Source organism: Ostrinia nubilalis, chromosome 2 (genome assembly GCF_963855985.1).
Source record: "Ostrinia nubilalis chromosome 2, ilOstNubi1.1, whole genome shotgun sequence".
Taxonomy (NCBI): Eukaryota; Metazoa; Arthropoda; class Insecta; order Lepidoptera; family Crambidae; genus Ostrinia; species Ostrinia nubilalis.
The window spans coordinates 5714795-5737208 of record NC_087089.1 but is presented as its reverse complement, the minus strand read 5'-3'; the positions used below and the strand labels follow the sequence as shown (position 1 = coordinate 5737208).

The following is a 22414-nucleotide window of genomic DNA, read 5'->3' as shown; positions in this document are numbered from 1 at the left end:
ACATCCATTGCAAAGCTGTAGAACCTTGTTTAAAAAATTGAATGTTCTGCCTTTGCCATCTTTATACATTTATGAAATGTCTTGTTTTGTGAAACAACATATGCATTATTTTAAAAGGGCTGCAGAGATATACCCCAGGAACACTAGAGATCCTGATAGGCTGGTGCATGCTTTTGCGCCGAGAACAACATTGTTCCAAAAAAATTGTTACTCTATGGGCATCAAAATATATAATAGGTTGCCATCGAACATTAAACTCCTTCCACTAAAAGACTTTAAGAAGGAGTTACATACCTGGTTGTTACAAAAAACCTTTTACTCTGTAACTGAATATGAAAATCATGACTGTAATTGATTGTAATCTTGTTTTCTTTATTGCATGCTAAGATGTATTTAGCGAAACATGGACTTTATTTTATGTATATTTGACCATCATTATGTTACCTGTTTCTGGCAAATAAATAAATTTGAATTTGAATTTGGAAATAATTCCTACAAAAGATTTTTTTGCTTTAATGGCTTCATTGGTTGCCCATTAAGACTCTCCTAAGTTTTCGACTTCGACGGAGTTGTGCTTAAGTGGTGGGGGCCCCCGAAAGCGGCGTTTTTTCGGTTTTCCGGTTATACCGCGTAAAGGACTTACCCTATCGAAAAGTGGTCTTCATGACGGTTAAAGGGCACTTAATCCTGCATTGAATAAGACCAAATTCATATGTTTTGGACAAACCGTTCTCGCGCTAAAGTTCGGCAAAGTAGAAAATATACATATAATTAATGACCCTCTCCACGTCCAATGGCTTGTTACCCACATGCTTCCAAGCCCTGTAAAGGGTCGCCTTAATCAGTGTAACGAGTTCACGAGGCTCACGAGTTTGATTCGCTTATCCTTGTTCGTCCCAGCCGTTCCTTAACTGCGGTTGCTGCACCTCTTTCTGACACTCTCCTGAACGACTCTGTGTTACCTAATGTGGCTGCCTCTCTTCCTTGTACCCTCCTGTACGATTGCATTGCTTAGCTATATGCCTGGTCCAAGGTTCGACGCCACAAAATCAACTTTGTACGCGTGAAAATAGTTTAAATACTATTTTCCGTGCTTGCAACATTTTTCTTTACTGCTTCGCCTCTATTAGTCGTAGAGTGATTGTATATATCCTATAGCCTTCCTCAATGTATGAGCTATTCAACACAAAAATAATGATTTCAATCAAACTAGTAATTCTTAAGATTAGCGCGTTCAAACAAACAAACAAAAAACTCTTCAGCGTTTTAATATGAACTTGTTGTTGTTGATTTTTGGCGTCGAACCTTAGACCAGGCATACGGCTAGGCAACGTAGTCATGCAGGAGGATACAAGGAAGAGGGGCAGCCACAGTAGGTAACACAGAGTCGTTCAGGTGAGTGCCAGGAAGAGGTGCAGCAACAGCAGTTAAGGAACGGCTGGGACGAACAAGGATAGGCGCATCAAGCTCGTAAGCCTTGATAGGGTTACACTGGTTGAGGTGGCCCTTTTCAAGACTTGGAAGCCTGTGGGTAACAAACCATTGGACGTGGAGAGGGTCATTAATTATACGTATATTTTCTACTTTGCCGAACATTAGCTCGAGAACGGTTTGTCCAAAACATATGAATTTGGTCTTATTCAATGCAGGATTAAGTGCCCTTCAACCGTCATGAAGACCACTTTTATATAGGGTAAGTCCTTTACGCGGTATAACCGGAAAACCTAAAAAGTGCCTCTTTCGGGGGCCCCCACCACTTAAGCACAACTCCGTCGAAGTCGAAAACTTAGGAGAGTCTTAATGGGCAACCAATGAAGCCATTAAAACAATAAAATCTTTTGTAGGAATTATTTCCGATTTAAAAGCTAATTCTACTGGACTATTATTTTTCACTCGATAAATCAAATGACTTTTTTATTTCAGTATTGCTCACACAGTACACGAATCTGTCACAGAACAAGCAAGTATCATGGTGAATGGCAACCTAAAGGAGTATCAAATCAAGGTAATAAAACATATAAATAGTATTTCGTTAGTATAAAATCACAGTTCAAGTCAGTAATACTTAAATATACTTTTATTGTACTAGGGTCTTGAATGGCTGGTGTCGTTGTTCAACAACAATCTCAATGGTATCCTGGCTGACGAGATGGGTCTAGGTAAAACCATCCAAACGATTGCATTGGTCACGTATCTCATGGAGAAGAAGAAAGTAAACGGGCCATTCCTCATAATCGTACCTTTGAGGTAAGTATCGAAAATCTTAAACTAACTTCTTTTATGACACTAGATAAGGTGCATTTTAATAGTCACTTTCTTGTGGTTTTCTGTTGCGATTGGTATTTTAGTGAAATATGAACTCTTATTTCTAGTAATTCTCTGACAAAGATTATGGTTTATAGATCATACCTTTTCTTCGTGTAGAGAGCACATTACGCATGAGATTCGTTTCAGCTTCAATTTACTAATGGTGCGTTCACACTGGGCGAACGGGCTCGCGCGGCAAACTTGACGTCCTGCTCACTCAAGAGCATGGTGAGCAGGATGACCAGCGTGCCGCGCGAGCCCGTTCGCCCAGTGTGGACGCACCATTATGATGATGATCTTCTAGGATAGTAACATAGACAGTAGTCAACGTATTACAACTTAATAACATTTTTATTCGAAAAACAATGAAAAATACCTGCCTGCTCTGTCTGTAAAGGATTAGAGCGGTTTAGCACTATATCCAATCCAATTCCGTGAAAATACGCCCCAGAGTAGTCGTAGAATTGTTTGTATGGTAGTTTACGCACTAGATTCTATTTCTCATTCGATTTTCTAGTTACTTTTCTGTATCAATGTGAAACCGCCCTTAAGTTTTCCTGTAGGTTTTTATTAATGTAACATTTCCCACCAGTACGCTGTCCAACTGGGTGCTGGAGTTCGAGAAGTGGGCGCCGACGGTGGTCGTGGTGTCGTACAAGGGCTCGCCGGGCTCGCGCCGCCTCGTGCAGACGCAGATGCGCTCCACCAAGTTCAACGTGCTGCTCACCACCTACGAGTACGTCATCAAGGACAAGGCGGTGCTGGCCAAGGTGAGTGCCACTACCGTACACTCAGCGTCACCCAAGTGACACCCAAAGTGACCAAAAAGTTGACAACACGGCCTTATTCCATTCTTATGAAGGCGTTTTTGGCAACTTTGGATGTCACGAAGTATGTATTTGACGCTGCCGGTACCATAAGGCTACAACTTGCGCAGCTGTGCGGAGTGAGAACCCGTTCCGAACGTCCGACACGCTTTAGGCCCGGTTTCCACCACGGCGGAGCAGAGCGGAGAAATGTTTTGATCAGACTCAGCAGAACCTTTCATTCTGAGCCTTAGTGGAAACCGACCCTTACACTTTACTGCTAACCGCACTAACCGCTAGCACAATTCGTGGGCGCTCGCGCCCCCCGTTCCCCGCCGCGCGTATGGAAAACCCACTGCACGCGTCACCACCCACCCATACAGAGCTCATACGATTTCTCGACACAGACACGTGTGCGTGCACCCGCGCAAGTTTTAGCGTAAACCCCTAATCGTAAAATTCTGATACTAGTGGGTGGGGGTTACTGGATTATTCCCACGTGTTTTATTGCTGCAACTCTTGGCTTGTGTAACCAACTAGCGAGAGCAAATACGCATAATTTACCAATTGTTAAATGATTCCCAGGTCCAATGGAAGTACATGATCATCGACGAGGGCCACCGCATGAAGAACCACCACTGCAAGCTGACGCAGGTGCTGAACACGCACTACGTGGCGCCGCACCGCCTGCTGCTGACGGGCACGCCGCTGCAGAACAAGCTGCCCGAGCTGTGGGCGCTGCTCAACTTCCTGCTGCCCTCCATCTTCAAGAGCTGCTCCACCTTCGAGCAGTGGTTCAACGCGCCCTTCGCCACCACCGGCGAGAAGGTACTGTGTCTCTTGCCAGGAACAAGTTCTGACGGGCACGCCGCTGCAGAACAAGCTGCCCGAGCTGTGGGCGCTGCTCAACTTCCTGCTGCCCTCCATCTTCAAGAGCTGCTCCACCTTCGAGCAGTGGTTCAACGCGCCCTTCGCCACCACCGGCGAGAAGGTACTGTGTCTCTTGCCAGGAACAAGTTCTGACGGGCACGCCGCTGCAGAACAAGCTGCCCGAGCTGTGGGCGCTGCTCAACTTCCTGCTGCCCTCCATCTTCAAGAGCTGCTCCACCTTCGAGCAGTGGTTCAACGCGCCCTTCGCCACCACCGGCGAGAAGGTACTGTGTCTCTTGCCAGGAACAAGTTCTGACGGGCACGCCGCTGCAGAACAAGCTGCCCGAGCTGTGGGCGCTGCTCAACTTCCTGCTGCCCTCCATCTTCAAGAGCTGCTCCACCTTCGAGCAGTGGTTCAACGCGCCCTTCGCCACCACCGGCGAGAAGGTACTGTGTCTCTTGCCAGGAACAAGTTCTGACGGGCACGCCGCTGCAGAACAAGCTGCCCGAGCTGTGGGCGCTGCTCAACTTCCTGCTGCCCTCCATCTTCAAGAGCTGCTCCACCTTCGAGCAGTGGTTCAACTCGCCCTTCGCCACCACCGGCGAGAAGGTACTGTGTCTCTTGCCAGGAACAAGTTCTGACGGGCACGCCGCTGCAGAACAAGCTGCCCGAGCTGTGGGCGCTGCTCAACTTCCTGCTGCCCTCCATCTTCAAGAGCTGCTCCACCTTCGAGCAGTGGTTCAACGCGCCCTTCGCCACCACCGGCGAGAAGGTACTGTGTCTCTTGCCAGGAACAAGTTCTGACGGGCACGCCGCTGCAGAACAAGCTGCCCGAGCTGTGGGCGCTGCTCAACTTCCTGCTGCCCTCCATCTTCAAGAGCTGCTCCACCTTCGAGCAGTGGTTCAACGCGCCCTTCGCCACCACCGGCGAGAAGGTACTGTGTCTCTTGCCAGGAACAAGTTCTGACGGGCACGCCGCTGCAGAACAAGCTGCCCGAGCTGTGGGCGCTGCTCAACTTCCTGCTGCCCTCCATCTTCAAGAGCTGCTCCACCTTCGAGCAGTGGTTCAACGCGCCCTTCGCCACCACCGGCGAGAAGGTACTGTGTCTCTTGCCAGGAACAAGTTCTGACGGGCACGCCGCTGCAGAACAAGCTGCCCGAGCTGTGGGCGCTGCTCAACTTCCTGCTGCCCTCCATCTTCAAGAGCTGCTCCACCTTCGAGCAGTGGTTCAACGCGCCCTTCGCCACCACCGGCGAGAAGGTACTGTGTCTCTTGCCAGGAACAAGTTCTGACGGGCACGCCGCTGCAGAACAAGCTGCCCGAGCTGTGGGCGCTGCTCAACTTCCTGCTGCCCTCCATCTTCAAGAGCTGCTCCACCTTCGAGCAGTGGTTCAACGCGCCCTTCGCCACCACCGGCGAGAAGGTACTGTGTCTCTTGCCAGGAACAAGTTCTGACGGGCACGCCGCTGCAGAACAAGCTGCCCGAGCTGTGGGCGCTGCTCAACTTCCTGCTGCCCTCCATCTTCAAGAGCTGCTCCACCTTCGAGCAGTGGTTCAACGCGCCCTTCGCCACCACCGGCGAGAAGGTACTGTGTCTCTTGCCAGGAACAAGTTCTGACGGGCACGCCGCTGCAGAACAAGCTGCCCGAGCTGTGGGCGCTGCTCAACTTCCTGCTGCCCTCCATCTTCAAGAGCTGCTCCACCTTCGAGCAGTGGTTCAACGCGCCCTTCGCCACCACCGGCGAGAAGGTACTGTGTCTCTTGCCAGGAACAAGTTCTGACGGGCACGCCGCTGCAGAACAAGCTGCCCGAGCTGTGGGCGCTGCTCAACTTCCTGCTGCCCTCCATCTTCAAGAGCTGCTCCACCTTCGAGCAGTGGTTCAACGCGCCCTTCGCCACCACCGGCGAGAAGGTACTGTGTCTCTTGCCAGGAACAAGTTCTGACGGGCACGCCGCTGCAGAACAAGCTGCCCGAGCTGTGGGCGCTGCTCAACTTCCTGCTGCCCTCCATCTTCAAGAGTTGCTCCACCTTCGAGCAGTGGTTCAACGCGCCCTTCGCCACCACCGGCGAGAAGGTATTGTGCCTCTTGTTTGGAATAAGTTGCTTTTTCCTGCTCCATTTGTAGTACTTTGTAGGTACAAAGGGACCCACAAAACTTTAAAAATGTCAAGGGCCTCCGAGGTCAAGTCCCTAATCGCGCTGCTTCGGGCCGATGGTCACGGGGCCCCCAGTTAAGCTGGGGGGCCTCTTTAGCCCCGCCCCGGCCTCTGACGGACTTAGTCTGCCACTGCTTACAGAAGTACAGAACATCAGACTATACATTTTTGTTACAAGTAAAAACGAGGCCACTGGCAGGCAATGTTTAGTTTGATGTGCCGTCGTCTATACATCTGAAGAGTTCTTAAATGCTAATGCTTAATGCCTCATATTAGTCTAGTATAGCAAATCTGACTTACCCGCTGGTTCCAGGTGGAACTGAACGAAGAAGAAACCATCCTGATCATCCGTCGTCTGCACAAAGTGCTGCGGCCTTTCCTGCTGCGGCGACTCAAGAAAGAAGTGGAGAGCCAGCTGCCAGACAAGGTCGAATACATCATCAAGTGCGACATGAGCGGCCTGCAGCGAGTGCTCTACAAGTAAGACAAGTTCCTTTGTTACATTTCCTTTATTTTCCACAGCTGGGCAAGTATCTTTCAAGAGATAATCTCCCTGGTCTGACTTTGGTGTTTAAATTACAAATTATACATGCTTACAAAATGCGATCCCGATTTGCACTTTACCGGTTTTTTTAATAAGGCCATCCGATGTGGATTTGTCAGGTTAGCAAGCAGCAATAAAATAATGGAGAAACTTTATACACGTCACTCATATTTCTGTGATTATAATATAAAAGCTATGACTTGTGACTAATGTTGTTCTCGTATTCTATTCAATACTATACATACAATCACTACTCACTACATAGTATAAAACAAAGTCGCTTTCCGACGTCTGTCCCTATGTATGCTAAAATTACGCAACTGATTTTGATACAGTTTTTTTAATAGATAGTGATTCAAGAGGAAAGTTTATATTATGTATACTTAGCACCTGTGCGAAGCCGGGGCGGGTCGCTAGTATAAAATAAAAATTCAACTGTTTTCGCCACGACAGATGTCTCAATCCTTTCTACCCCCCAGGCACATGCAGTCCAAGGGCGTGCTGCTGACGGACGGCTCGGAGAAGGGCAACAAGGGCAAGGGCGGCGCGAAGGCGCTCATGAACACCATCGTGCAGCTGCGCAAGCTCTGCAACCACCCCTTCATGTTCCACCACATCGAGGAGAAGTTCTGCGACCACGTCGGCACGGGCGGCGGCGTCGTCACTGGGTAAGCGTTTACAAACGCTCACATTCTGGATAGGCTAGATGACAAAATTTCAATTATTTGTCCGTCAGTCAGATAATTAGAAGATATTAGACACATATTTTTTATTTTCTTTCATAATTAAATAATAACAGTGCTGCATCCAGTTGAAATGGCGCGATACGTCACGCTTGAGTAGAATTTTTACTCAAAAGTGACGTCACACGACATTTCAACTCAATATAATACTGTAATTATTCGATTATGGAACAAAATAAAAAATATGAGTCTAATATTTTCTAATTATCTGTCTGACGGACTTAATAGAATTTCGATTTCATTACCCAGTCATCATCCCTATTGTCAATTACTATTGAAGCTCTTGATTCACTGCACGCCACTGGCGAGTTACGCCCGTGTTCACAAACGATGCTTGCTTAAGTGAAGCAGCAAATCGAACGCACAGCGTTGAATAGAGCTCTGTGATTGGTTCGTGTGTCATCCTGTGCGTCCACGCGCACTGTGAGACCTCATAGTAATGTTTGTGAATACGGGCAGGGCAGACAAATACGATAGACATCATTACGCTAACATTCCGATATGCGTGCTAGAGACAGACGGGCCGTCGATATTACTATCACATGACATGGCTTCTAAACCTGTCAGGTGTTCGTTGAATTTTTTTCATGTAAATACAATTTAAAGTGAGTGAATAATAGTTATCGCTTAATGTCGGCTAACAGATTCATTTTGTGTTTTGCGCTCCCACATTTGAGTTAAGGAACTAGGTTTTTTTTTTCAACCAGTAAACAGTCTGAAATACAGTCAACTAATAATAACTTTGTTTTCAGGCCTGATCTATACAGAGTATCCGGGAAGTTTGAACTATTGGACCGTATCTTGCCCAAACTGAAGCGGACGGGACACAGGGTGCTGGTCTTCTGTCAGATGACGCAGTGCATGACCATCATGGAGGACTATCTCTCCTGGAGAGGTTTTCAGTACTTGAGGTACATATTGAAACATGCACCATAAGAAAATTATAAAAATGTGCGTTTATAGGAAAGTTACCGAGAAAACGTCAGTCGAAATCCTTTTTGTATTTGCATTCCTGTAGTGTCAGCTGTATAGCAGATTATGTGAGTCCTTGACGAATGGCAACCGCCCCATGCGCAACTAAAAACTCCGCGTAAAATCATGCTGCTATATCTGCATATCTCGCTATAACAAATGATCACTTTTCTAATGCACTTTTTAACCGACCAGTGTTTAGTTGACGCCATGACGGGATGTCTCGGACACAATGGTATGGTATCGCATTTCCTCTTAATGCTTGAACGACACCAACGCGTGCAGATCGCCATCGCCGGCGCGATCACAGGAAAATGACAGGTCGCGTGAACTGTCATTCTGTCAACTGTCTGTCAACTGACACGCGCCGACGATGGCGATCTGCACGCGTTGGTGTGGTTGAAACTTAAAACAAGATTACCGCCAAGTTATTCTTATTCGAATACGTTTACAAAACAAAAGACTACATACGTCATCGTTTCCAGACTGGACGGTATGACGAAAGCGGAGGACCGAGGCGAGTTGCTGAAGAAGTTCAACGTGGCGGACTCGGACTACTTCATGTTCCTGCTGTCCACGCGCGCCGGCGGGCTCGGGCTCAACCTGCAGAGCGCAGACACCGTCATCATCTTCGACTCCGACTGGAACCCGCATCAGGTGAGATTAGGGCATGTAATATCGGAAGGTTTTCAATTCCGATATTGGATTCCGATATTAGACCTCAATATCGGAATTCCGATATTAATATCGGAATTGAGTTTATGTGCTATAAATTGAATATTTGTTTGGTTATATTCGTAACAATTCTGGATTGTATACAGTAGTAAAATAATGATTTTGATTAAAAATTTGTTGATACAAAACAGCACTTCTTAAAATAAAAAATTGAAGTATTTAAAACCATTTTTTTTTATGGGTGTCCATTGCATTTGGTTACTGATAATGGGCCAATAAGGACTAGCAAAGAATATAAGTGTTTTTATAAAATCACACGTATCAAACACATTTGTAGTACTCCTTCATGATATTAACCTTCAACCAATAGGTTGTCGGAACGATTTGTAGTGTCATTCAAGTTTCATGTTACATAAATTGTAGATAGTGGTAAAAAACTTGCTTGTAATTTGTTCCTTTTTGATTCATTATCATCATCATCATTTCAGCCATAGGACGTCCACTGCTGAGCCTCCCCCAATGATTTCCACAATGGCCGGTTGGTGGTGGCCTGCATCCAACGCCTTCCTGCTACCTTTATGAGGTTGTCGGTCAGTTTTGCGTACTATGGCAGAATCGCTGTAAAATCGCGGCACAATGCTCGAAGACCTTAATCGAGTCTCCCAACAGGTAGGCCTGCGTATGAACATGGACAAAACGAAGCGTATGTCGAATGTCCATGTTTCGCCTTACCCAGTTTCGGTTGGGAGCTCAATTCTCGATATTGTTGATAAGTATGTCTACGTCAGACAAAATATGTACTCAGCATTTTGAAATTGCATCTAACCATCACCTAAGATGCAATTTCGAGAAAGTGGTAAATCGTCGAATCAGCGATCGGGAAACTATATAACATCCAAAATAACTCAGTGCTTAAAGACGAAAAAGTCTTCAATCAGTGTGTTACCAGTGATGATATACGGCTCGGAAACGTGGCCTCTCAAAGTTGCACAGCGTGCAACGAGGAGCTCCGTAAACGAACTAAAGTCGCTGACATAGCCCGATGAACTAGCACGCTGAAGTGGTAATGGGCAGGGTACATAGTACGCAGAACTGACGGACCATAGTCCAATTAATGTTTGGAAGGGAGTTGAGATGTCCTTTTTAATTGCTAAGACCAAGTACGGCAAGTCCTAAAATTGGTTTAGAACAAGTTAAATTAACCATAAATAGCAACAAAATATTTGCAGTGGGACAAAAAGTGATGGTGAGAGACATGAGAAAGTCTATTGGTCTTTGCCAATCATGTAGGGCTTTGTGGCAGGTTGTGGCGCGTTTAAATGCTTTGTTTGAAATGTCAATTAAAACCTTTATCTGATTCCGATATTACGTCGCTCAATATTGGAATTGTAATATCGGATCTCGTGTTCCGAGATTCCGATATTCATGCCCTAGGTGAGATCCTAGCCTTGGCTGGCACTTGGCTTGACAACGAGCATTTTTTTAAATCCACATCGAGAAAGCTCTTGGTCTGCAACTCACCTGATGGAAAGTGATGAAAGGATTTGGTCCTCTAAACTGGACTGTTCTACTGATACTTGACTTAAAGTCCTATGTCCCCTAGATGGGACAGAGGGCGTCCACAACAGTCCTCCATCGCGTTCGGTCTTGAGCTTCGCGTTTGATCTCGCTCCAAGTCTTGCCGATTTTCATCACCTCGACTGCTACAGTGCGCCGCCAAGTTTGCTTGGGGCGACCGCGTTTGCGTTTTCCTTGGGGGTTCCAATCCAGAACCTGCTTGGAGATGTGGCCGATCATCTATTTATAGATTTAGATGTATAAGATGGGGAATTACTTGAACTTTCAAGCCTTATTGGTTCAGTGCAACGTAACCGCGGACGAATGTCCAATTTTAGGACAATAACTCGCGGCACCGTTTCTATGACACCGTCGGGTTTTAGTGGGTGGGCCACGCCCTTTTAGCGGGGTGAGCCCCACTGATCGTCCTCATCGGCCAGTGCCAGGCATACCTACTGGCAAGCATTGCAAATTCGGAGTCTTTCTGCACTAGGGCTAATACTGCTGTCTACATAATATTTGTTGCAAAACATCTATATTTTGTAGTAGTAATGTAAACTCGTTTCGTCACTTTTTACTAAAACTAGATACAGTATTGACATACCTATTACAACCGCGCTAACGTTGGTTTTTGCGCAGGATCTGCAAGCGCAAGATCGTGCTCATCGTATCGGGCAACGTAACGAGGTGCGCGTGCTGCGACTTATGACAGTCAACTCCGTCGAAGAGAGAATTTTGGCGGCGGCCAGGTAAATTTTTATTGCGTTTAAACCTTAACACAACGCAATAAAGTTCAAAATAATGTCTTATTAACTCTTCCATCTAAATGGTTCTAGTATACATTTCTTTTTATAGATACAAATTGAACATGGACGAAAAAGTTATTCAAGCTGGTATGTTTGATCAAAAATCAACGGGCTCTGAGCGGCAACAGTTCTTGCAGAGTATTCTTCACCAAGACGGAGATGATGAAGAGGTAAGGCTATAAAGAAAAACTCCACAGATCTTGTGCAAGTACCATTAAATAATATAGATAATTGTTGGTTGTTCAGGCGATTCTTGTCTTTGTTAAATACAATAATTTTGTAATTATTTACAGGAGGAAAACGAACTCCCCGATGACGATTTGATCAATGAGATGATTGCGCGCTCTGAAGAAGAACTGGAGATCTTTAAGAAGATAGATATAGAGCGCAAGAAGACCGAGACCCAGTCTCGGCTCATCGAGGAGTCCGAGCTGCCGGACTGGCTGGTGAAGAACGACGACGAAGTTGTGTGCAATAAGGTAGTAATATCTACCTCTACTCCATATCTGAAAAATAAATAATTATCTACCTCTACTCCATAATATCTTCAATCAAGGTACAGTCAGCGTCACATAGCTCGTGACCAAAAACGCTGAAAATATTTTTGACTGCTTTGGATGTCACGAACTATTACGCTAACTGTACCTCATGCTAAAGACAGATTGCTAGAATTCTATAACCAGTTTATTTTCCGATTTTTATGACACTTTCCGCAATATTTGTATTTTTTGTGATCATATTATGTTAATAAAATACCCGATGATACCGCCATTATCATACATCATTATGATCAAAATGTGTTGTATCAACTTGCCTTTCCCATCCCATCATCAGCTGTATACGATATCCCATCCTTGACATACGAACATGCACAATGTTCACATTATTCACCTATTTTGTTCATCAGGGCCAGGGTTGGAACTACATGGACGAAGACGAGTCGCTTGGGCGCGGCTCGCGCCAGCGCAAGGAGGTGGACTATACGGACTCGCTCACGGAGAAGGAGTGGCTGAAGGCCATCGACGACGAGTTCGAGGAGGAGGAGGAGGAGGACGACGACGATGAGGTGCTCGATAAGAAGCGCAAGAAGGGACGCAAGCGCCGGTAAGCGGACACTTTCAGTAATGGCGCAATTTCACTAGTCGATAGGGTCCGCATGCGGCGTGCGGTATATTTCTGGAACGCATGCCACAGGGCCCGCAATCTGGGTGCGAAGTTTACTAAAAAATAGAAACAGGCATGGCGCGTCAGAAAATCTGAATGATGAATTTCATTGGTCGATAGCACGGTCGGTATAATGCATGCGGGGAATCCCCGTAGGCGTTGTACCGAACGCGTATCGACTTGCAACTTTCATTGGTCGTTATCTCGCATGCGGGGAGTCCCCGCATGCTGTATACCGAACGAGTTATCGACTAATGAAAATGCGCCATAAGCCTAGGCGTAGACCACCGATTTTTCGTCGACAGATAGTTTAGTCGGGCAGTTGATCAGTATGGGCATGTATGGAAGTACGCTCGTTACACCGATTTGATTTTCATACAAATTAAAATGGGGCCCAACTATCGGCCGACTAAAAGTTGGTGGTCTGCGCCTAGGCTAACACTACATAAACTGGCGCGCGTGCACTGGTGACTTTTGTCGCCGTGATTGTTTCGTCATGCAAGTCAAGCCAATCAAGTCGCCAAGTCCATGGAGATGTACGGAGGTGCGCGCACGTAGCGACAGAAACTGTTAGGCTGGTTTTAATGTCACGCGGACTGTCAGTGCGGATCGCTCCGCACAGCCGTTCTGTATGAACTGCTAGTGAGCGGAGCGGTTCCTCCGGATCGCATTACTCTAAAACGCTCCCTAGAAGTTCATACAGATTGGCCGTGCGGAGCGGGTCCACACCGGACGGTGTGGACCACCACCTGTTTACCACCTTCAGAGAAGCAAGTTGCGTAACCTAACCCAACTTGGGTTGCATCTCAAATCACAATACCTTCTATATTGCGAACGGCTTAGAATTAGTGTAGTGTGGGTTGTTTAAACTTTAACCCCCTTATTAATAAAGTTACACCCTTTTTTTCCGGGAAAAAATGCATTGAATTGCATACCTACCCTACGGGGACAGGGTAGGTTATGTAAGGCTCACCAAGTCAGAAGGACAAGGCATACCCACTAAAAGACCCCGGTGCTCCGTCATTCGCCTTAAGTGGGAAGGAACTGTGGGATTCCGGACAAAGCCTTCACTACCACAGTCCCTCCCGGCGATTGTCCGCCTACACGGCGGGCCCTACAGGCCCCCCAGGACGGGGGGCGACGGGAGCAGCTAGGAGCGCACAGCTGTTCCCGTCCGACGGTGGTGGTGGCCTATGCAATGCAGGCGAGGGCGCCCGCACGCCCCCGGCCCGCTGGCCATCACCGAGGAGAGGAAACTGGAGGCGATCATACTGTCGCCTCCTCTGACCCCTCCGCCGTCGCCGGAGCGAGGGCGCGTTTGGATCATCTTCGCGCTCTCGCTCCGCGGCCTCCTTCTGTGATATCACATCTTCGCAGAAGGAACAAAGTTACTGTTTAAGAGTTTTTATGTATTAAGTTCAAAACGCCACCAACAGATGGCGCTGTACGTTATTAACTCGCGCAAGTGAAGTATTTTTTGGCCCATACATATATGGCTGACTACAGAGTCCATTTTTGAACAACTTAATACACGTTTTGTCTTAGTACAATACTATTGTGGTTTTATTTGAGTTAACCCTTTAGTACAGTTCAGAACATCGCAAGTTCAGTGTGTTAACATTGGTCCTAAACGAGACCGGATTTTGGGAACAACAGTCCCAGTCAAGGGGACGCGACGCTTCGTGTACTCGCAGTGGATCGCTGTGGCAAAAGTACACGCAACAAACCGCCCGGCAACAAGCGGTGCAGCGGCGGTCAGGCGTACTGGGCGCAGCAGCGCCAGCGCCGCCAGCAGGAGCGGCCGCAGCGACGTCACGAGGCGAAAGCTGAGCTATCGACGTGATTGAAGGTGACGATCATCATCAGGACGACAACAGTCAACGGCACACAGGCAAAGGAAGTCGACGCAAGTGTGAGTGATTGTGTGGTGATAAACTGTGAGTACAATTTTGACATTTACCCAGTTCAAGTGAAGAAGTTCGAGGCAATTTGGACCTTATTACTTAAGAGTTTTTAACTTGTAATATTTTAGATTCTATTGTGAGTAATATTGGACTTGTAAAATTTTAAATGCATGTTTTAGGACTTAGAATAATTTGCTAAAAAACGAGGGAACGGGGAATCCATGCCCGATTTTGTTGATATTTAAGTTAAACGAAAACACTTGTAATTTTTTCATAGTTTTATCATATTAGTAAAAAGTTAGATTTTACAAATTGCAATATTTTGTTTATGCACAGTCTTTTAATTGTAATTTCATCATGGAAGGTTTAATTAACGTTCAGAAAGACTTACAAAAAGCTATTGAAAAGGGTGCAGTTAATTATAGGAAAAGTCCAAAGGATAGAATCACTATTGAATATTTAGAAACTAGATTGGAAAATGTGGAAAGAGATTGGGGATTATTTTATAAAAATCACAATAAGTTAGTTCTTCAGTACGAGGGCAAAGAATTGGAAAATAGTTCATATGTCATTAACGACATCTATGATAATACTGAGGAATCTTACATAATGTATAAATCCTGTTTGAAGACTGAGTTAAATAAATTATTGGCTTATGCACAAAGAGAAAAATCTGCTAATTTAAATGTTGAAAAATGTGAGTCCAATAATTCTTTTGTTAATTTACCTAAAATATCGATTCCGAAGTTTTCTGGTAATTATTCAGAGTGGCCAACCTTTAGAGACTTGTTTACTTCACTCGTACATAATAATAATTCACTCGATGATGTACAAAAATTACATTACTTAAAAGGCCAACTGTCAGGAGAAGCAGAACAATTAATAAGACATACTCCTATTACCAGTGATAATTATTTGCAGTGTTGGGATCTATTAGTAAAGAGATACAACAATAAACGTTATCTTTCAAATTGCATTTTGAAACGATTATTTAGTCAAAAACAATTAAATGTTGAATCATCATCGGGATTAAAGGAATTGTTGGACACTACATGTGACTGTTTAGGTGCGCTACAGAACATAGGTATACAGGTGTCCACATGGGATGTTATTATCATTCATATAGTAACGTTTAAATTGGACTTAGAAACGCGTAAACAGTGGGAATTACATATTTCTAATATTGATGCCAATATTTTACCAACTTGGAACCAACTTAAGGAGTTCTTAGAGAGTCGTTTTCGGGCTCTGGAGTTCGTAGTTGCGAAGAGACCTTTCCAACAAAATAGTAGTCCTCAGAACAAGCCCAAGGTATTGCTTTCTACTAGTGGTTCTGGTATGCGATGTGAATACTGCTCAGATGTTCACAAGTTATGTTTCTGTAAAGAGTTCGCTAAACAAGATTGTGCAAGACGACGTGAGTTCGTTCTTAAAAATCGCATTTGTTTTAATTGTTTGGGCAGTAATCATACCGCTTACGAATGTAAGAGCCCCAGTACCTGCAAAATATGTAAAAAGCGCCACCACTCGTTACTTCACATAGCATCTGAAAAGGTAAAGAGGTCTCTCCACTGGTGACTTGTCTGTCAACAATGGAAAAACCTAAGCAGGTTTTATTAGCCACCGCGTTAGTAAATGCCGAGTCACAAACAGGTGAATTTCAAGTTATACGGGCGTTGCTTGATCAAGGCTCTCAGGCGTGCTTTATTACCGAAGCCACTGTGCAGCTTTTGAGATTAAAAAAGAGATCAATTCATGGCGTTATTTCAGGATTGGGAGATAATAAATCAGTAACTACCAAATATGAGGTCAACTTTACAATACAGTCGCGTTTTGATCCTTTGCATAAAATACCTATCAAGGCGTTCGTGTTAAAAAACATCACTTCATGTTTGCCTGAAAAGCACATCAAGTCAATCAATTGGATAGATTTGCAATACTTACCGCTAGCGGATCCTGGGTTCACTGCATCAGGTAAGATTGATTTGCTGATTAGTGCAGAAGTTTATAGCTATATTCTGAAAGAAGGGTTAATGAGAAGTCCAACGGGATCGTTGATCGCGCAGAACACCACATTGGGGTGGATCGTTTCAGGTGTAGTTGACACTGCCAATGTAATTGAAGAGAAGAAAAACAAATCTAAGGCCATTTCAAGAAATATAACTGTCATGCACGCACAAGTAAATGAGGACGACATTTTAAGGAAGTTTTGGGAAATTGAAGAACAACTACCTGATAAACGGACTATCCTAACCGAAGAAGAACAACGCTGTGAGGACTTCTTTACAAGTACCACAGTGAGAACACCCGAAGGTCGTTACATTGTGAGGTTACCATTTCGTGAAGATCAACCGCAATGCACGAATCACGGGTCTAGAGATATCGCAGAAGCTAGATTTAGATCTTTGGAAAAAAGATTCGCAAAGGACAAACACCTAAAAGAAAAGTACACAGAAGTAATAAATGAATATCTAACTTTAGACCACATGAGGCCAGCCAATGAGAACATAAAGGAAAATGAAGCAACTTATTTACCACATCACACTGTTGTACGAGATGATAAAACGACAACAAAGGTTCGAGTGGTATTTAATGCCTCAGAGAAGAACAAGAAAGGCGTATCATTAAATGATACTCTTATGATTGGCCCCCACCATACAAGCGGACCTTCGCCATACTGTGATGCGATGGAGAGAACACCCGATTGCTTTAGTAGCGGACATCGTCAAAATGTATCGCCAGGTTTTAGTAGCAGAGGAAGACGTGAAGTACCAACGTATCCTGTGGCGCGACGAACCTGAAAAACAAATAAAGGAATATGGATTACTGACAGTTACTTTTGGAACAGCATCGGCGCCTTACCTTGCGGTCAGAGTGTTGCAGCAAATCGCCATGGACGAAGGCCAAGAAGTTCCTCAAGCTGCTGAAAGGATTCTACAGAGCTTTTATATGGACGATCTGATGACTGGTTGTTCAAGCGCCGAAGAAGGTGTAGAGCTCTATAATCAGTTAAGCAAAATATTAGAAAAGGGCGGATTTAAATTACAAAAGTGGAACAGTAATGATAAAACGTTAGTTGAAACTATCAAGGAGATGGAAAGGGAAAGTGACGGGTTAGTGACGGAGGAGGTGATAGAAGGAATTAAGGACAGTAATAATACACAAGAAACAGAACTAAAGCTCAAATTAGACCAAACAGTAAAAATATTAGGACTTACCTGGAACCGCGACGACGACTTCCTGCAGTACTCGGTGATCCTTCCTCCAGCAACCGCACCTGTAACTAAAAGAACAATTATAGGAGATATAGCGAGACTGTTCGACCCACTAGGATGGATAGCGCCTACAATCATCATAGCAAAGATTTTTATTCAGCGTTTATGGTTAGCTGGTGTAGGTTGGGACGAACAGCTTTCTAATGAACTATTAGATGAATGGAACACTTACCGAAAATCATTATTGGATCTAACCAAAATCAGAATTCCACGTTGGCTTGGTACTTGTCCAGACGACGTCCAGGTCGAACTTCACGGGTTTTGCGATGCCTCCAAGGCAGCCTACTCCGCAGTTATCTATTTAAGGACAATCAACATACAAGGACAAGTGAATGTATCACTTCTAACTGCCAAAACAAGAGTAGCGCCTATCAAGCAAGTGAGCATCCCAAAGCTGGAACTATGTGGAGCGGTTCTGTTGTCAAGATTGTTAACTGAGACTGCTAAGGTTCTTAACATTCCCAAGGACAAGGTTAAAGCGTGGACCGATTCCACCATTGTTCTTGCATGGCTGAATGCTCACCCTAGTAAATGGAAAACCTATGTCGCCAACAGAACCTCGGAAATTCTAACGAACATGAACTCATCGCAATGGAGCCATATTTCTACGAAGCACAACCCTGCCGATTTAGCTTCTCGAGGAGTTTTGCCGGTTCCTTTAGCTGAGAGTAGCCTATGGTTCAAAGGGCCACAGATAATTCAAGAACAAATCATAACTTACCCTATAGTCCGATTTTTAATTCGACGGAATTCTGACAGCTGTCATTTTTTGACAATTCAGATGTGTTAAGCCTTTTTTGCTTTGAATTATTAATAAATAATATGAAATGAAATTTCATCAAGTACAACTTACAAGAATGAACTATTGTTTGTTTTGTCAATTTAATGTACACTAATTATTATGTACATTTTAGAGATTAAATAGAAAAAAACGTGTTTTAACACAGTAATAACAACATATTATTATCATAAACGAAAATATGTATTGATCATCAATAATCATTATCGTCGTCATAATCAACTTGGATTATAAAATTGGCATCTTGTTAAATTGGTTATTTTATGAAGCTAAGATTTTATTAACAAAAGGATTTTCATAAAAAAGGTTTGTAACCCATGAATTATTGACCAGGGAGTCCAGTAATAGAAAAATATTTTCCCAACTTTTTTTGTAACTTCAAAAATATGATAATAAAAATTCAAATAACCATTTTGAAATGATCAGTACATTTTTAAGCCTTAGTTTTTCAAGTGAAACCTTAAATTCAAGAAAGGATTATTTTTTAATTTGTGAAAATGCTCTCCATTCATAATGGGAATGTTTCAATGTTGACAACACTTCTGAAATGTCAAAATTCCGTCGAATTAAAAATCAGAGTTTAGAGCGACGGATTTGAAGGGCACCCTTGAAGAATCAGCCGGTAGAACTTATGTGGCAACCATCCCGGATGATACGATTTTCAAAAGATTTTCTTCACTGTCGAAATTACTGAGAGTCGTAGCATACTGTAGAAGGTTCATAAGACGAACAAGATCCACATATTTACGCAAGGATGAAATTGATGAAGCTCTACAGTGCTGTATTAGACAAGCTCAAAGAGAATCATTTCCATCTGAATATGCTCAATTGTTGGTTGGAAATTCGGAACACAAGTTAAGTTCATTGAGATCACTATGTCCATATTTAGACGACAACAAGATCATCAGAGTCACAGGTAGATTGCAAAAAGCACAAGGAGATGAGAACTTTAAGCATCCAATAATTTTGCCAAAGAATCACCAACTCACCAAGTTGATAGTAGCTGACGCACATGAAAGAACGTTGCACGGCGGTCCCCAGTTAATGATAAATTATCTGCGGTCTGCTTACTGGATAATTTCAGTCAGAACAATTGTGAGACAGCACGTTCATGCATGTGTGATCTGTGCTAAACAAAAGGCTCAGACCAAGGCTCAATTTATGGGCTCATTGCCTTCAGTAAGATGCACGCCAGCTAGACCATTTCTTCACAGTGGTTTAGATTATGCTGGACCCATCAATATAAGGACATCCAAGGGTAGAGGTCATCGCTCTTATAAAGGATACATCTCATTGTTTGTATGCATGAGTACGCGCGCTATTCATCTCGAGCTGGTGAGTGATATGACCTCTCAAGCTTTTCTTGCAGCGTTCAAGCGATTCACTGCTCGTCGAGGACATTGTACCGACATTTGGAGCGATAACGGTACGACGTTTGTAGGAGCAAGCAAAGAGTTGCAGCAATTAAGTTCCATCCAAGAACCCATTGTACAAAATCTTGAAATGAATGGCACTACGTGGCATTTCATTCCCCCCCATGCCCCCAATTTCGGAGGTATCTGGGAGGCTGGAGTGAAATCTACTAAATTTCACCTCAAACGCGTAATTGGAGACCAAACTTTAACTTTCGAGGAATTAAGCACTCTCTTGTCTCAGGTGGAAGCATGTTTGAATTCACGTCCGATAAGTGTCATTCATAGTGACGATCCTAGTGAACCACTTCCACTAACTCCAGGACACTTTTTAATTGGAGAGTCACTCTTGACAGTACCAGAGCCCAATTACGAAACCTCATCATTAAGCTCTTTAAGTCGTTGGAAGTTAATACAGAGATCAGTTCAAACCTTTTGGAGACGTTGGTCTCAGGAGTATTTGGCATCAATGTTATACCGATATAAATGGAGATCTCACACTCCAGAGCCAGAGATCGGTCAGATTGTTTTAATTAAAGAAGACGATTTGCCTCCTAGTAGGTGGCTTTTAGGGCGCATTTTAGAGAAGCATCCAGGTAATGATAACCTATCACGTGTGGTCACCTTGCGCACTAAGTCATCCGTCATAAAAAGACCTACCTCAAAACTTTGTATTCTGCCTATAGCAAACTAAGTTTGTATTGTTAAAAATGTTATTTTATTAAGTACCTACTATGTTATTTAAGTTAAGACATTAGTTAAGTACCAACCCAATGTTTAGTTCATTAAGTTTTGTAGGCCATTCCTGCAATTAAATGGCCTAAGGGGGCGGTATGTTTAAGAGTGTTTATGTATTAAGTTCAAAACGCCACCAACAGATGGCGCTGTACGTTATTAACTCGCGCAAGTGAAGTATTTTTTGGCCCATACATATATGGCTGACTACAGAGTCCATTTTTGAACAACTTAATACACGTTTTGTCTTAGTACAATACTATTGTGGTTTTATTTGAGTTAACCCTTTAGTACAGTTCAGAACATCGCAAGTTCAGTGTGTTAACAGTTACACTCTAGTTGAACTCTGGCTTAAATTGTCATTTAGCATTTATGTATATCTTGGCTATGGCAGAATCACAGGGTTTGTGGGTCTCCTGCAATCACTGAGTCATATAATCTTATTATAGTTTATCACAGATACAAAAATCATAAGAGACAAAAAGGTCTATGACTAATAAGATTTTTTATTAATAAGGGGGTAAAAGCTGAAGGACCATTCTGATTATTTTCTGAAATATTAATCAGCACCGCACTGTGACTTCTCACACACGGTGCGGTGTGGTCGAGGCGCGGCGCCGGAGCGATGTCGCTGCGGCGTCCTGCATATAAAAATCAATGATATGCCAGACAGTGCGTTCCGGCGCCGCACCACACGCACACCGCACTTCGATTGAGCGAGACGGTGTCGTATACCACATGTGTAGTGATGTAGCAAAATGTTTGCGGTGCGGCGCCGCACCGCACCATGTGGCTTCTCACTAAGCGATTAAGGTTGCTCATGAAAATGCTACCGACGTTACCGACCATTACGAATACTTTTTCCTTTATGAGTTTTTATACTTAAATATACATATAAAATATGTTAGATAATTCAAGAAATATGTTTTTTTACAGTCGTAACCAAGAAGATTCTGATGACGAGGAAATAGCTAGTTCATCTAAAAAGAAGAGCAAAACTGAGATCAATCAATTGAAGAAACGCCTCAAAAATATTATGAAGAAAGTTATAGATTATGCTGACGAGTAAGTAAAGAACATTTCTTAATATAGAAACATACGCCGAGAAATTTAAAACCTTTTGAGATTATTATTTTTATTTCATTATAAGAACATGCATAAAAGCCTGTTTATTCAAAATACCTACTTTGCATAATTTCAGAGGGGGCCGAGTACTCTCCGAACCGTTTATGAAGCTACCATCACGCCGTGAGCTTCCAGATTATTACGATGTCATCAAAAAACCTTTGGACATCAAGAAGATCATGAACAGAATTGAAGAAGGCAAAGTAAGTTGCTTTAATTTCAGGTCTTTGGAAACGCGCGGGTCGCTGGCGGACGCTTCGTGTCAAACGGATAACTCATGGAATGGAATAATGTTGATAAAATATTTTTCTTTCTTTTCAGTACAACGATATCTCGGATTTAGAACGTGACTTTTTCACGCTTTGCGCAAATGCCCAGATATATAATGAAGAGGCCTCACTTATTTACGAAGATTCGGTGCGTCTGCGCAACGTATTTATCGAAGTGCGACGGCGTTATGAAGCGGGTCAGAATTCGGATGACTCTGACGATAATGATAAAGGTAAATATTGTACATTTTCTACTAACATAGTATGTTAAGAAGTCGGTTAAAAAGTGTGT

The 22414-nt window shown here is 43.8% G+C and overlaps 1 protein-coding gene across 1 annotated transcript in view; it reads left to right on the top strand.

Annotated features, from left to right (window-relative positions):
* Positions 1-22414, top strand: part of LOC135080660 (ATP-dependent helicase brm) — a 30742-nt gene that overhangs the window by 6782 nt on the left and 1546 nt on the right. Inside the window, exons 12-26 of the mRNA XM_063975354.1 lie at positions 1924-2005; positions 2090-2247; positions 2900-3077; positions 3699-3941; positions 6456-6622; positions 7166-7354; positions 8182-8340; positions 8887-9058; positions 11273-11382; positions 11489-11609; positions 11733-11918; positions 12347-12543; positions 21665-21793; positions 21930-22056; positions 22175-22355. Coding sequence (XP_063831424.1) covers positions 1924-2005; positions 2090-2247; positions 2900-3077; positions 3699-3941; positions 6456-6622; positions 7166-7354; positions 8182-8340; positions 8887-9058; positions 11273-11382; positions 11489-11609; positions 11733-11918; positions 12347-12543; positions 21665-21793; positions 21930-22056; positions 22175-22355 — 2399 coding nt within the window. The remainder of the gene's footprint in view (positions 1-1923; positions 2006-2089; positions 2248-2899; positions 3078-3698; positions 3942-6455; positions 6623-7165; positions 7355-8181; positions 8341-8886; positions 9059-11272; positions 11383-11488; positions 11610-11732; positions 11919-12346; positions 12544-21664; positions 21794-21929; positions 22057-22174; positions 22356-22414) is intronic.